The 16887-nt window shown below is 43.8% G+C and overlaps 1 protein-coding gene across 2 annotated transcripts in view; it reads right to left on the bottom strand.

Moving 5' to 3' along the window:
* SND1 (staphylococcal nuclease and tudor domain containing 1) overlaps positions 1-16887 on the bottom strand; it is a 417911-nt gene that overhangs the window by 179887 nt on the left and 221137 nt on the right. For both annotated transcript variants that reach the window (XM_073809898.1, XM_033863201.2), the window contains exon 13: positions 5886-5996. In XM_073809898.1, coding sequence (XP_073665999.1) covers positions 5886-5996 — 111 coding nt within the window. The remainder of the gene's footprint in view (positions 1-5885; positions 5997-16887) is intronic.

The following is a 16887-nucleotide window of genomic DNA, read 5'->3' as shown; positions in this document are numbered from 1 at the left end:
GAATGAAAAGGCACGAATGCAAAGCCATCACGTGCAAGAGAAAACCAGCCTTGAACAACTGTTCCCATTAGAGGAATGATTTGTTTTCTTGGAGAACTGGTTAACTCTAACTGGTCTATACATTGCGATAGGATATATTAGTTTCAAATTTTCGAAACACAGACCCAACCTCAACACCAGTTTTCTCACCGGATTGGTAGGAAGGTGAAACCTGCTTCATACCAAGGCATTTCGCAAGTCAGAACAGTGTCAAGCCAGTAATGCTGACCTCTTCCAATTAAAGCAACAGAGAGCAAAAAAAATGCTGGTAAGTCTTCACGTTTCATTCATAAACAGCATTGTAAATGCCAGTTAAGTTGAAGGCACAGATAGGGAAGACCCTATAAAAAAGTTTTGTATTTTTTTATGCACAAGTCATTTTTTTCCTCCACCTATTAAAATTTTGTGAGAAAATTCCGAAAAAAAAAAAAAAGTGGAGCTGCTCTGGCTCAATCAGGAGTGGGAAATCAAGCATACTTCTCTCCCAGTGGTATTATAAAAATGCAAAATACATTTACAGTTCACTGCTACAAGAGCATGGAAGTCAGTAAGCCCAATGCAGACCCAGTAACTGCAACACCAAGAGAGCTTTGTACTTGAAACAGTTTCCCTCTTAATAATGACTACAGGTATTGGCCTAGGGAAGAGTTACCAACAAGTTTATAGCCTTCTGATCAAAGTCTGTGATGGAAATGGCAACACAGATTTCCTAGAGGTACAAGCAGAGTGAATTCTACAACAGGGAGGGCGCTATCAACCAAGTTGGTTGGGTAAAAGCAAAAGAAATTTGATAGGATTTTAATGAAGGGCTGATGTTTACAGGGTTTGGAGGTTGGAGATGCAAAAGTCAGCAGACAGGAGCACTAGTTGCTTTTGTTTTTAAAGAAAAGGGAAGTTGCAAGGTTCACTCAATCAGAAACAGGAGGTCCCTGCAGGGTCAGGGAAGACTCGGAGCCCAGGCAGAGCTGAGCCAGGGCAGGCTCACGCTTGCCTCGCCGAGAGGGAGGACAACACCACAGTTTCCTTAATCTGCAGTGTGCCTGGCAAGAAAGAGAACACACCGGAAAAGATAAGAGAGAGCCTGCCCTTTTCTCTTCTCCCGAGATAACCCTAACCTCATTCTGTATGTCCAGAATGAATCTAAATTCATTTAAATCTGCTCAGACCCTAGGTTGTTCAATACAACTGCTTTCCCACTGTCAAGCTGGGGCATAAATTTCTTTTCTGAATATATACATTCTATCTTGAAATCACAAAATCTTAGAATTAAAGGGTACCTTCAAGGAATAAAGCCCAACTTCTGAACTAACAACTGTATTTTCCTGCAATGAACCACAGAGTCACGGTTTCTAGGAAACCTTCAAATATTACATTTTAATATAAAAGTAGCTTTAGGTGGATGCAGACAGATGATATCCTACAGGTCGGGATGTCCAAGGAAAACAGGGCACACAGCCAGGCTTTGATTCCACGCATTGCCAGCTTATCTTTCGTGTCCATAATGAACTCAACAAAAGCCCACCAGGAAGACCTGTAGAATGCTAGGGGAATTCACATTCTGTACTGTTTAAAATCAAACAGGATGTGTTATATCAAATACACAGAGTTTGAGAGACTGTGTAATACCTTAGAAAATAAGAAGGGTCCCCATAATGGCTCAGTATCTTGGAAATACCTCAGAAGAATATGAGATTCTCTGTAGGAGTCAAAGCCCCGCCTCAAGCTTAGAACACTCATCAAGACAGACAAAGCAGCCGGCCCGCCGGCTGAGAAATACTGAAGTCAAACAAGAATGGGAAATGTTGGGAAGCCAATATGGGGGTGAAAAATTAGAACGGTGCAGAAAAGAAATGATGTGACACACTGCCAAAGGAGTCCACATGATGCCCCTAAAAGGGGGGGACCAAGTTCAGGAGTGGCATCAGAAAGTGTGGGTCAGCTGTACCTAAATTCTTTTTGCTACGAATATGGAGGACACAATGGAGCTCTCAGAAGACTGGGACACAAGCAAGGGCTTTTCAATGGAGCCCACAGAGAAGCAAGGCTCAAAAATACACACATAAGTGCCAAACCTTTATTTTGCCAGGACACAAGGTAAGGAGGGAAGAGGCAGCTGATGATAGACAAGTGAACTAGAAAGGAAGGTCGCCTGTCGGGAATTAGGGGTTCATTTATCCTTTAAACAAGAAAGATGTGGCTTCCTCTAGATGCGCCATGTGTTTGAGGCATGTAGAGGGTTCCCCAAAAGCAGACAGGCATCCGAATGAAGGCACTGAGAAGGGTCAGGCACACGAAACAGAGCTGCTGAGAGGGGTACGATGAGCTCCTTTCTGGCGGGCAGGTGGATACGCCTGAAAGCATAGGCAGCTGCAAACTGGCATTCTTCTTCCTCTTCTGTCTCACCTGGTCTCCCAACGCACGCCTAACGCGTCATTCCCTGAGCTCCCATCAGATGATCTGAGAAAGGCTGGCAGATCATACCCCCTTGCAGAGGAAGCAGCAGCTGCAGAGCCCTGAGAAAGCTCATCAACTCCCGAGCAGGCAGCTGGCTGACCCGCAAAGACAGAGTTAACAGGCTGCCCTTCCCCCAAAGCTTACAACGTTCTCTTAAAGGATTAATGGCCAAGCAGTGCTCTGGAAAGTAAAGTCAATGGCAGAGCACTGGGCACCAGTGCCGAGATCACTAGTGGTAACCAGAGAGAACAACAGGGATCCAGGGGACAGGGACAAAGAAGTCTCTTGGAACCACCATCCCTGTGGGCAGGGACTCAAGAGAATGCTGGCCTTGCCATGTTACGTTCACCCACTTATTACTGACCAAAAGACTTCCAGGATGAGTGACCTGCCATGAACACAGCAGATGTTACTAATTTGGCCTTTGCTAAAGCATTAGAATCAGTACCTAAAGAAATTTTACTTGGGAAATTAATTCAAATTGGCTTGGTTCAGTACACAATCACTGGAGTTTAAAAAGTGGCTGAAGGATGATAAACAAAAGACAGTTAAGTGACAGTCCAAGCGGTGAAAGACTTGGGGTCAACAGCAAAGCCATTCTTGTTTAGGGGTTCTATTCAGGGCCAAGGAAAGGAGTAAACAACTCGCTAATGAGATCTGCAGAGGACACTCAGCTGGGAGATAGAGGGACCGCATGGACAGGGGCATAATAATTACAAGGCCGACTGGAAAAAAATATAACTCATCTATCTAGAGGAAAACAACCCTAAACTCAGATCACATTCACTGGACAGGTAGGATAAGGGGCAGAAGCAGCATGTAAAAGCACAGGGAGCGCTTCCCTGGTGGCGCAGTGGTTAAGAATCCCCCTGCCAATGCAGGGGACACACGGGTTCGATCCCTGATCTGGGAAGATCCCACATGCCGCGGAGCAACTAAGCCCGTGTGCCACAACTACTGAGCCTGTGCTCTAGAGCCCGCAAGCCACAACTACTGAGTCCATGTGCCACAACTACTGAAGCCCGCGCACCTAGAGTCCGTGCTCCGCAGCAAGAGAAGCCACTGCTTGCCGCAACTAGAGAAAGCCTGTGCGCAGCAACGAAAACCCAACGCAGCCATACATATATACATACATACATAAATAATTAAAAAAAAAAAAAAAAACACAGGGAATATCTCATAAGGGCCAGAGTGCTTCAAACCGAAGGCGACCTAAAATAAAGCAGTGTCAGAGAAGAGGTGCTCTTGCGGTGAGGTCGACTATCATTTTCCCAAAAATGGGGGTGCATTCTGCACTGAAAATAGTCTTCAATTGCTATAAGGCCACCATTCCTATCTGGCAAGTGTTCTGGTCTTTCTTGTTGCGGCTGGCATCGGGCTTGTGGACAGCACCGCTCCCAAGGAGGACTCATTCGCAGGTCATGTGGGCCACTTCTCCTAAAGCTTTCTAAGATGTGTACTGCCCCATGGCAATGCTGCAATGACTCACTGGCCAGGGGAAGTGCTTAATTTCTCTCCGTTTACTCTACCTGCAGCAGTGCAATGACTCCGGAGCCAGTTTTTCCACCATCCGTCTGAAAGCAGTGGCTTGGCACAATTATCTCTAGGCAGCTCACTGCTTTAACAGGCAAGTGTCTTGTTACATTCTATCAGCTCGAAATGAGTACCAGACTAAAAAGGCTGTTTTCTTTTTAAAACCTAAAAAATGTCACCTATCTCTGCCTCCTCGTTAAACATTGTAGCACAACAGCATAATAAGAGAGCCTGTTGTGGCCTCACTTTCCACAGCAGCTAGGTAAATTATTTTCATGCTTACCTGCCTGTCAGAGTCAAATATTCACCAGCGGCAGAGTGAACCCAGGGCAGAAAATGGGACTCTAGGTCCCACTGTATTGCTAAGTGCTTTTGCTACACTGGGAATACATAACCGCTTCTCCAAGTTGCCACCAGGTCAGACTGAGCATGCCCAGAATGAACCTCCCCACCCCCACCCCCCAAATCCCACCTAAAGAACAGTCTAATCATTGCCCATTTCCTAGAATAGCAAGATCATCAAATAGTAGTCAGAGATGTGAAGACACATTTCCCACTATGGGTTCTTTCAGCCCAGTTGGCTTAGTTCGCTGGGAGAGAAGAATAAGGAAGTGAGAGAGGATTGAAGAGAAACACCAGTTATGGACTATACATCATATTATTTTATACTAGACATGAATGAGCCTCAGGCAACCAAAGATACTGAACTTTGTGCTGAAGACTTAGGTCCTAGGCAGGTCCTACTGGGAAAAGCCCACAGGAAAGAATCCAAAAAGCCACAGCAACCTGTCAGACTGCTTTCTGTGTGACATTCTACAGATGCCCTATCCATCAGGATGTGACATGATGTTAGAGGTAAACATCATGTATTAGGGCAATGTTCTGGGCCAAAGAGCAAGAGAAGTGATCTCAGTGACGAAGTCTAAAGTATAGACAGCATGTGCTCAAACTCATTCCTCCTCTAACTGTGGAGCATAAGCTGGCAATTACCAAACTTCTAGAACAAACTAAGTCCTAGGTCACAGAAAAACATCTGCGTGAGGCAAGCGCCTGCAATCACTTTGAAACAATGGATACATTTTGGTTGAGCCCAGCAGTCTGATAAGCTCTCCGAGTCAGAACAGCGATCATCACCGAGTTCCGGCTCTGTTTCCCGGGAAGGCTGGAGGAATCGCTTTGTTCCCAGCACCGCCCAGTGACACAAGGCCCCATGAGAAAGAGCCCTGAGGAACTCCTGGTAAGAAATACTGCTGAGCAGTACGCATGTCCTTGGGGCAACCAGCCATGGGGATGAAGGACAAAAGGAAAATGTCACAGGGCTTCTCACAAATGCTCTCCTGCCAGCTGTCAGAAGTGTGAAACGCAAACTCATTTCCTAATAAATGTTTTCATTTCCTTTGTACATGACAAAAGGTCTAGAGGTGACAAATGGGAGGGGCCGGGGAGCAGAGGCCTCTGCAGGGAAGAACCCGAGGCAAACGTCCTGCACAGTAAGCAGGGCTCCACTGTTTGTCCCAGGGAAGGAAAGGATGGTGGAGATAAAAATATTCCACGTATAAGTTTCTCATCTGTCGTTCATTTTACGGCATCTACTAGAAGATCATATCTAATATATGCCTAAATTTTGCAGATTTAAAAATATAGAGGCCCAAGAGTGTTTAACCAAGGTTAGATTGTGAGTTTGAAGTGAGGTCCCTTTTCTTTTGATGGGGAAAAGCTGGAATAATAAAAGAACACAAGCTTTCTCAGCATGTTGTTTTCTGTCGCATTCTGGTCAGGGATGGGCAGGACAGTGGGAAAGAAAAAAGTGGGGCCCTGGGACCCAAGGCGTTCACTTTAATTTAAATTATGCATCTCACCTGGCCTCGGCGGCGAGCAGTTCATCATAGTGAGAGGACCGCTGGTCGTCATCCTGCCGGTATCTGATCACCGTGGCCAGACCTTTGCTGACAAGGGCCTCAGCAATGTTTCTGCAACAGAAAAGATAGGTCAGTGAGCACTTGAGGTGCATGTGGGGCTCAGTCAACAGCAATAATAAGTTAGCACCTGGAGGTCTTAACGCATCCTGGCAGAGGAAGGGGGAAGCCAAGGATTTCAAGACCAATGAGTTGCTAAGCTAGAAATCCAAATAAAAAGGAGAAATAACCAAGTCCCCTGGCTCAGCATTTTTCTGGTTAGTACAGTCAGATGCTATATCAATCCATACATAAAACCTGGCAGAAAATATCTGTAAAAAGCCCACATTACACAGGGCTATTTACAGAACGTTATAAACAAGCCACTACCCTCAAGAAAAGTCTGCTCTAAAATATCAGGCACGCAGATGAGAAAAAACAAAGCACATAAAAGCATGACCTAAATTTCTCAAAATCTCCTTTCTAGCCTATATGGGAACTAGAAAATACCATGTTCCAGTTTGGCAATGTTGGGAACACTGGTTTCATGTAACACTCAAAGTGCGTCTCTCCTCATCAGAACTTCCAACGCAGGCTCTCCCCTCAACCCAAAGGGGGCTCGGAGGAGGTGAGGCTAGGAAGGAATTGGTGGGGGGAGGGAGGGGGGAGGCACTGGGGTAGAATGAAAGATCTTTTAAAAAAATTGCATGAGTCAGGGAAACAAAGTAAAAAGTATAAACCCTGTGATGACCAGCTTTGGAGCAATACTCCCAACAGTCCTTTTAGGACCACAGGATATTCAGATTAGAATCCTGCTTCAAAAAAATTTCTCCAACGTGCTGAATCTTTTCTTCACTAGCATAAGAAAGCGGGGCCACTGTGCGTGGCTTCCATCTACTCAGAAGAGGACACTGGAAATGGCGCTCAGACAACTAACGAAGCGTATCTGCATGGTTCCCCTCCCCCCCAACGTGGAAAGGGACCTTTGATGGACAGAAATGAAACTGCGAAAACAAATTTTCAAAAGTTACCTGTAGCCAAGTACTGCAAAGCAAGAGGCATAATATCACTGGGGGAGAGCGGCGGTTATGTCTTTCTTTGTGTCTGTCGTAATTACACCAAAGGCCCCACTCAGACCATCTGGTGAGCTGCCCTTTAGGGAGGAGGGACGGTAAGCAATAGGCTACTGTACCATATGCTACGATTTAGTGTCGCTGGGGAATGCAGTTAAATCTAGTGGTTCTTACTCTCAGACTTCGGGGATGCAGTGAGCCGGGCTAAGCAAACTATAGGCATGTTTAAGCCACTTAAGGGTTCTCTTCATCAAAACCCAGGGATTTACTTTAAAAAAGGGGAGGGGGGATATGTGCGGGTAGACAAAGGAGGAAAAGATGCTGTGGCTGATTCTCTTCTCATTATGTGCCCCTCTGCTGCCTGCTTATCTACTGCCAGCACGATATTAATATCTCCAAACTGCCACGGAATTAGCACTTCTCAAAATCCACTCCCACAAAGAGGCTGCTTTGCTGGCCACCCTGTCTCCTGAGTCACCGCATAAGCGTGCTGGCAAACGTTGTCATTATCACAGAGCTGGGTTTGGCAGTGTGGAGAATGCCAGCAGCCCCAAATCAGCAGCTGTAGATGATGCTGTATGCGGAGAATTTAACTAAGGGTGTCACCAAAGGCCTGAAAGGGCAGGAGAGAGGCTCCGCCCACCAAGAGGCCAGAGAGAAGATGGGCACGAGCCCACCTGTGACAGGTTGAGACGGCTTAGTGATTGGAAATGCCAGAAGAACAAAGACACGTTTGGTACTAGTGCATTTGGAATAACAGTGCATTGACATTTTACAGTCAACACGTGGGGTCTGGAGGAGAAAGCTGGAATGACAGGGCAGAAGAGGGAGAATTCACACAAATAAGCTTCTATATGAAAAGCTAGAGGATACTAAGCAAACTAGCACAAATGTTTAATGATCCACCCTGGTTAATTCTGCTCCAATCAATTTACAGTATTGAACTGAGTGCCTATGTGGCCAGCAGAGAACCAAGGGCACAACCCTTCCCTCTCCTGCAGGGTTCTTGCCCTCCGGATCCTGCTAGCAAATGTCTACAAACCAGTTAGGGCCTCAGATTCTAAAATCCACAACCTGTCCACCACCTTCCCTCCCTTCTCTCCAAAGCTTCAGTGTGAGCCATATTCCCTTAGCTTCTTTTCCCTAAATACAGACTTCTCCTGGAAGAATGGTTTGATGCTAGTAGTCAGCAGCATGGAGAGTAAAAACACAGGAAACAATGACAGACATCACTATGGGGCCCTTCCTACGAGCCAGGCATGTGAGAATCACACATGTATTTTCTTCTTGGTGCGTGCTCCCCTGTGACATCACAGCATATTACAATCAATTCATCATCTATCTTCCAATTTGAAATTACGAAGTCTGAGAGGGCAAGGGCTGTGTCTTTCTTGCTCTGTACCCAAGTATGAGAAAAACATCTGATCGTTTTGGAAATACAGCACTGGAACATTATTTCTTATCCTAAGCATTTATTAGCCAAGCTTGCCCAGCACAGAATTAAGGACAAAAGCTTTCTACATGCCTTCCCAGCTTTTGTTATTCTCCTCTCCATAATGTAACACTTGTATTTAAAGAGAATGGAAGGGGGCTTCCCTGGCGGCACAGTGGTTAAGAATCCTCCTGTCAATGCAGGGGACATGGATTCAAGCCCTGGTCCGGGAAGATCCCACATGCAGTGGAGCAACTGAGCCCATGTGCCACAACTACTGAGCCTACACTCTAGAGCCCGCAAGCCACAACTACTGAGGCCCACGTGCCACAACTACTTAAGGCCGCGCGCCTAGAGTCCGTGCTCCACAGCAAGAGAAGCCCCCGCTCGCTGCAACTAGAGAAAGTCCACGTGCAGCAACAAAGACCCAATGCAGCCAAAAATAAAATAGATAAATTTAAAAAAGAGAGGGAGAATGAAAGGGAGACAACTAAAATGGAATTAGCCTAGATACATGTACTTGACTCTCTCATTCATTTCTTTTGGCCACTAATGAAAGGTCAGGAGATCTCCCCCGGCCAAAGATGGCTCGGAACTCAACACCAGTGTATTGATTAGTTGCCCAGTAAGAAAAGAGAACATTAAATTATGTGCCATGACATTATGCTGCTTTAGACAAATTTATAAGTTCTGCTTTCTTGAGTGTATCGGTAATTCTACTCTAATTATACATGTCTGGTTTGAATGGATAATTCACAATCAGCAGACAAAAAGGGACCGACCTAACAGCCTTAGAGTGGAGGTCTAACAGGAAATCATCTCTCTCTGTATCAGCTAGAAACACAAAGAGAATTAGTGCTGGGATTCAAATGCTTCTTCAAACTCAAGGAGAATTTTAGGTTATATGAGAAGTGAACCGTTTCCACTAGTCAAGGTCAGATGTTCCTGATAAAAACACAAGCAATGTGGGTCTTTGCAAGCTTTCTCAAAAGATCTCCATGTAGTTGACATCCTCCCCTCCCACTCATTTCCATAGCAAGCAGGTTGCAAAAAGCTCATACTTTCTCATAAGATACCTTTGAAACCATGGGGTACTATACTCTGCCAACCTGGAGAAAAGGTGTTCTGTGCCCATATATGAGAATAGGATTAAAGTAGATTTTAGTCACAGTAGGCTATAATGATCTGATCATACCTTTGCCTGCCTTCCCCATCCCTACGCCCCAAACCCAAGATTAGAAGTAATAATCAATACATGGATAGATCAGATAACTGACTAAAATTACCTAGATTACTTAAAAGTGTGGGAGAGGAGGGGAGGGAGTAGTTTTAAAACAATCTTGCAGAAAAATTGCACATACAGTAACAAAGAACATGCCAACCTTTGATTCGTTTGAGAGTAAATGACCTGTTATACCACCATCCCCAAAACCTTTAGTGTGTATTTCCTACAAACCAGGACATTTTCCGACATAATCAGAAAATAATGACTTGAGCCAGGATATCAGTATGGACACAGTACTGCCATCTAACCCACAACCCTACTCAAATGTTGCCAACTGTTCCAATAGAGAACTTAGGGGAAACCAGATCTAGCTCAGAATCAGGTGTTGCGTTTTGTTGTCCTGTCTCCTCTGCCTGGAACGGTCTACCACGATTAGTCTACCACGACCCTGAAACTTTTCAAGAGTATAGGCCAGTAATTTTGGCCTGATGTCTCTATGATCAGAGGCAAGTTATGAATCTTCGGCAGGAAATGTCACAGAAGTGATGCTGTGTTGTTCCCATGGCCTCCTTTGAAATGATGTGTAATTTACAGATAATGTTCATTTTGATCACTTGATTCGGGTAGTGTCTACCAGGCTTCTCCACTATAAAGTTACTTTCTTCCTTTTTATAATAGATACTGAAAAGAGACACTTTGAGCTATGTAATTTTCATCAAACTCCCAAGTTATTCATTTATTGATTTGTATAGGTATACTGCCATGAAATATTTTATTTAAAGGGTCATATAATCCACTACCATCATTTTTTATTCTGATGCTGAAATTTTTCCCAATTTGGCCAGTGAGAGCCAAGTCAAGCTGGCTCCTGTGTCCTGTCATTCTCTGAGCACTTCCTTGCTTTCGGGCACAATGCGTTCCAGGCTCATCTTCCACTGTTTTCTGCAGCTCTGAAATTAGCCATTTATCCAAGTAGTCCACATTTACATTTTTATCTCCATACATTTATTTCTATATCTATAACTATTGAAAACCATGTGTGGCAGTCATGAAAATGTGCCTCTCGGATCTCTGACTGCAGGAAGCATAATTGACTGACAGCCCAGCTGCTATGCTCTGAAACCTATTCCTCTCTTTCTGCCAAGGCTACGCTTCCCACCAGCTGCTTCTAGCCAATGACTGGGTGCAGTGGAAATACTAAGGCAGGCTTATTGCTGAGAGACCTGGGACTCCTCTGACAGGCAGCTTTGGCTTTGAGGACTCCTATCACCTTTGCTGAAACTCTTACAACTGCCCACAGCCCCAGCTTAGGTTTTTCTAATTCAACCTTCCATCCCTCCCTTTTCCACAGAGGTTAGGCATTCACAGCCTCCTCCAGCTCCCTTCCCATTTTCCCTCAATTTTCCCCAATTAACCTCTTGTCCATTTAATCCTGTCTTGGCATCAGCTTTTTGGAGAACCTGAGCTCACCATGAGCTCACAAAGGTACTAAAACCCCATTCCAACACTATAGGGCTCGTGTAGTTTTCTTCCTTTCCATATTTATACATCCCTTTTGACAGTGGGAAGCCTGCCTTCCATTATCCTTAATTATTTTCCTTACATGAATAATCTTCTCTACATACACACATACAGTGTCTCACACATTCTTTGACTTCCACAGTTCGGTCCTAACAGTAGAGCTAATTTAAAGGGTATACGCTACTTATCAAGAGAACCTGGGGTAAATGGATAAGAATATTTCAAGAGTGGACATAAGGCATAACACTGGAACACACACAGGCGTGTGCGTGCACACACACACATACACTTCATTCTCCATCTGAGTAAGGATAACAGATAACTCTCAATGGCTTTGGCTCATAGATCTCTAGCTATTTGAACTAAACATTTTCCACTTAAACACCATCAACATTTTGCCAGTCACTGAAGTAGATGTCCATGGAGATTACAAAGCAGAGTATTTCCTTAAGGCAAACAAACACGTGGACACATATTCAGAATAAAGTAAGCCCATAAAGAAATGCCTTTACAATATATTTGAGTCAAGGCTAAAGGAAATGGTTGGAAGATAGTTGACAGCTCAATTATAACGGTCACATCACCTCTAGCAGAGGTACCTATCTCACGTGTGTGCATACATGCACACACATACACGCATTCCTCAAGACTTCTCTACAATAACTTCAAGGCCCCGTGGGTCAAATTCCATAAGCTGAGCACAGAATGTACCCCATGGCTATTCACTGTGCGAACATGATCCAACAAGACATCAGGCATGTAGCCAGGGCCTGTCACCCATGACCCTCAAAGATTCCAGTATCTTATGCTGGGAAACTGCCTCTGCTTTGTTTCCACATTGGCTGGACCTTCAAGACAAGGACAGGCTTCCTCAAAAGTGCTGAGATGGAGAGCTCTGGCTGACAGGGTTCCCATATTAATTTCTAACATATCAGATGGCTCATCTCATGTCTCGGCTATATAGGAATGTGCTTCTGTGGGGCTGAACCACAGGGAACCTATGGGGGGCTGATGTCTTTCTTTGCAAATAAGTTAGAGACAAGGAAGGAGGGAGAGACCACCACAAGATTCGGTAATGAGGCAGAAAGCGAGGAGGACTGGACAGCTATCTTCTTCAGAATATCAGGGCCACCTTTACGCATATACACAGAAAACATGGGCTCTCAGTCTAAGAGGGCAAAGAAGTGGGGAAAATGATTAATGGCTACCAGGCCCCAAGGCCAGGTCCCGCTCCGATCTTCTCTACAAGTTCACACACAGACCTCTAATACCCACACCAGGCAAGAACCTGGCAATTTCAAGCTTGATATAGACTTGGCTTTTATAGGCTGACAAAGTAAGACTGTAAAGCGTGAGAGCAGAATTCTAGATGAGAGAGATCTACGACAATGGGCAGTGAACAAGTATCTTTACTGACTACTGTTTTTTCCCCAGGCCTCAAACTAGGAAAAAGCCCAGCAGAGCAACAGGGAGCTGCCACAAGCTAGTATGACAGCGTCTCCAAGGGTTGCACTTTGCCTCTCCCACCCAGTGTCTTCTATCCTCCAATCTTAGATTGAATTCCCAAGAATCTGGAACAATGAGTTTCCCTATTTTTTTTTCTTAAAATACATCCAGGAGGCACTTCCCACATAACCAAGCAGCATATGTAGACAGGAGATTCTGTTTTAGAAGCATCAATAATTAGAAACATCTGAGGTGGCACGACATGCTTTACAGACTTCCCAAATCTCTCTCCCACCATCTTCCCTATTTTTTCACTCACCCCTTGAACTAATGTTAATTCTAAAAATAACCGAAATAGATTTTTTGGGATCTTTTTACTCTTAATGGCTCCATATTCTGTTTAACAAGTCCTGTTACCAGGATAGTCACCAGAGGATCCGAACGGTGGCTAGAGACGTTCCTGGAACTCATAACACAGATCAAAAACAACAAAGAAGATTCAAAAGCCTCCATGTCCCTACCCAGGCTTTAGAAACTACAGTGAAATGAGGGAGAAAAAGCAGTGATTAAGAGTCTTAGGGCAGAGGACATACTCACTCCAGACACAGAGCCAAAGGTGACTGCTTTTGTCAACCCACCAACCCAGCTGTGGTTACATGGAACATGAAACACGGCATGACCCACAAAGAAGCATGACCCCAGAAAGCCGGACTCAAGAACAGGCAAGTATGGAATGGACTGATCTGAACAGCCTTAAAGCTAATCAAGCAAAAAGGCACCCTTTCAAACAAAACAGTCTCCAATAAGCAGCTCATATTTAATGAGCATTCAGAATATATACAGGTTCTAAACACAACTGTTCTACCAATGAGAGCATTCTCTAGAGACTGGATTTGAGATTATGAAAATCAAGAACTCTTCAGAACAAGGACTCTGTCTTTATACTTTCATAAATCCTACTCATTCTCCCTCATGGGGAGGGGATGGAAAGAAACCAATGCAGACTGATACGGACTAAGTCCAGCTGGAAGAATCCAAAAGGATGCAAGGTTAAAATGAAACCAAAGGAGACCCATAAACAAGACTTGCAGGGAAAGAAAGGAGGAACGAGGGAGGGGAGAGGGGAGAGAAAGGGGAAAGAAAAAAAAATCATTCCACAAAAAAATTACTGCTTTGTAGTAAGAGAAATCCTTGAATCCCCAACACAAACATCCATCCAAGCCTCAGTATTAATAGTAGGCTTACCCCTGAGCGTAGACAAAAGCCTCACCAGCTTCAGAGGCCACAACCCACTAAACACCAAGAGCACTCTTCAGTTTGGGAAGAAAAGAAACAAAAGCAAAGCTATCTAGGGAGCAGGGTGTAAAAAACTGGGTGATGAAGAGATGTGACTTCTCACTCGACCTGTCAAGAACAGCTATTTCTCTGCTTCAAGATGTGTCTCAGCCCAATCACCCCCATTACCCTATCCCCACTCAAGCCCTACACGAGAGCACACCTACCCTGATTCTCCCGAAAAAACTGACAGAAAATAAGACAGAAATATACTTGGAAGCAGTAGAATTGAACACCTAATTCATTCCCTAATTCTGTCTGGGGAAGAGAATAGTTGAAAATATGGGTCAAAACAATTTTAAAAAGGAAGGGGAAGAAGCATAACACTAAATAGTTATGCTTACTAAGTACCAAATTTTATTCTGCCCCCAGGATTTCTGCAGTACTGTAATCTTATTGCCACCTCTTATATGACAACTCCATTTATTTGGCAATATCCTGGTTATGGCTTTATAAGACAAGGAAAACGTGGTATTATACTCTTATTATGCCAGCTCCTCTCTGAGTATCGCCGTACTTCCAAGTCAGCAAAATATCAGAGGAGGTTAGGCCAGTGATGAACCTTGGTTGAGGTATGAGGGGCATATTAAATGTAAGCAACAATAAAACAATGCCACTTCAAATATTCACCCTAATCTCCAACTCTCAAAATAAGGCAAGAAAAAAATGTCTGTTTCATAGACAGAAACTTCATGGACTAACTTGAATCTCCCTCTACTACAGGACAGAACATGGGATATACACCCAAAGTGACACTCCCTCTATTGGACAACCATCTTTGTTTCCCAGGAGACAACTAGATCCCTCAAAAACAATTAAGATAATTAAATACTGTATTTAGCTTGAAGTAGGCTGTCTAACAAATATGCACTTCCAATCCAAACTGGTCCACTCATTGCTAAATATGCCATGCATTTACATTTCAAACTATTTGCAGGACATGTGAATTTGCATGACTCATCACCAAGTAAAACTCAGCATTTCAAAAATAAAGCTCACTTCCCCAGATTAAGCTTTTCTGAAATCCACCAAATCAGCTCATTCTCCTAACATCTCTAATTGTGGGACCATCATATTCCCAGTCACCTAGGCCTGACATCTCTGCTCATTCCCAGATAAAACTGGCTGTCCAAACTTTGAATTCAAGTCACCAATGCTGCTCCCACGACTGTTTTGTAATGTTCTTTCTCTCTAACTCAGCTGCGGCCCCCACTACTTCTCACCTGGACTGCAGCCTCCCCCTACCTGGCCTCCTAGCAAAGCTGACCAATCCTGAGCACTGTGAGTTGAATCCTCTTAATCATCATTCTCCAGTCTACCACAGTCACAGAAACCTTGTTTGAAATTTTCCGATAATGATTCCAGATTTAATGAACATCTACTGGGTGTCTACTATAGGACAGGCTTTTTAACACACATTAACCCAATCCTTCTGTAGTAATACAGAGTTAGTATGCATATATTTCTTAAAAAAAAAAAAAGTAACCAGTTCTAGGCTTGCTACAAGTAATCCTGTTAGTAAGTGGTAGAGTCTCAATTAGAAGCCAGATTTTTAAAAATTTCAAACCCAAGGTTAAAAAACCTTAATTTAGAATCAATCTGTTATATCACATAATGCTGACACTGTTAGGGAACCGCTGACCAAAACTGCCTGCCTTGGCCAGGCCCAATGATAACCACTTGCCTGAATTGTCTCGTAACAAGAGATCCCGATGAAGGATGCAGTGCTGTCATGGAAAACTAACCAGGAGGGGTAGAAAGGAGGAGGCAGGAGAGGATATGTCCTGCTAACCTCCCAGAAACCCTCATGCTGGAATCCATCTTGGCTGAAAGATGTGTGCGCTACCAGGGAGTACCCTGAGTCAGACCAAATATGGGCAAAGCAAGATGATTGGCCAGAGACAACCTCGAAATTAACCCCAATACCATAAACCCTGAGACTGCAAGCCACGTGGCAGAGCAGTCCTCCTGGGTTCCCTTACCCTGCAGCTCTGTACCCAGGCACCCCTTCCCAACAACGTCTTTTGCTTTGTTGGCAAAAATAAATAAATAAATAAAATTTCAAATCCAGTTCTCTTTTGACTACAGTGCCATAAACTACAGGTAACAGACTATTAAAGAGGCATTCTACTAGGGAGCGCTCATATACTTCTCTAACCTTATTCTGTTAAATGCCTTTCAACCTCCTGCTTTAGTCTAACCAGTCAAGCATGGCAGTCACCCACCTCAATTCCTCTGGCTGGGCCATTTGTTTGGCACTTATCTTTTACTGCTGCAGATTATTATCTTCCCTTGTGTACGTATCTTGTCTTCCTAGCCAGATCGTATTCCCTATTGGTCCAAAAAGAGCCACACACTTAGTGGGCACTTAATAAGTATTTATTGGCTAGCTGATTGATTGCACTCTCAGAGATCCCAGGAGGTTCTGTGGGTGGTTGGATGCAAACAAAGTAATAACTGACTGAATCATAGAATTTGAGCAAAAAGAGTCCGGAGAGATACACTAATCCAAAACCCTCCATATATAGATGAAGACAGACCCAGAGAGAAACCCTGAAAATTGTTAAATGAGTTGTCTAAAGAAACACAGACTGACACCATCACAATGGGCATCTGATAGTCTTCTGATTCTCAGCCTATTTCCCTTTATTATGCTGCTGTCCTTTTAAAATTCTATAAAATAGCAATAAATATATTGTGCACATGAATTATTCAAGACACTCTTAATACATTAAAAATTTATCAACACATTAAAAATAAACCATCCACATCATATAATAAATTTCATCACTCTAATACTCATAATCCCAGCCACAATATACATTAAACATTTAATTATAATAATCTGCTTGCCTTCTGGGGATTCAGAGGACGTTTTTTCCTTCTCTATGTTCCAACACAAGGTATAAATGCTGATTGTAGGCATAAGCATGT

The sequence above is a fragment of the Tursiops truncatus genome, chromosome 9 (genome assembly GCF_011762595.2).
Source record: "Tursiops truncatus isolate mTurTru1 chromosome 9, mTurTru1.mat.Y, whole genome shotgun sequence".
Taxonomy (NCBI): Eukaryota; Metazoa; Chordata; class Mammalia; order Artiodactyla; family Delphinidae; genus Tursiops; species Tursiops truncatus.
This window is presented reverse-complemented; position numbering and strand designations above follow the sequence as displayed.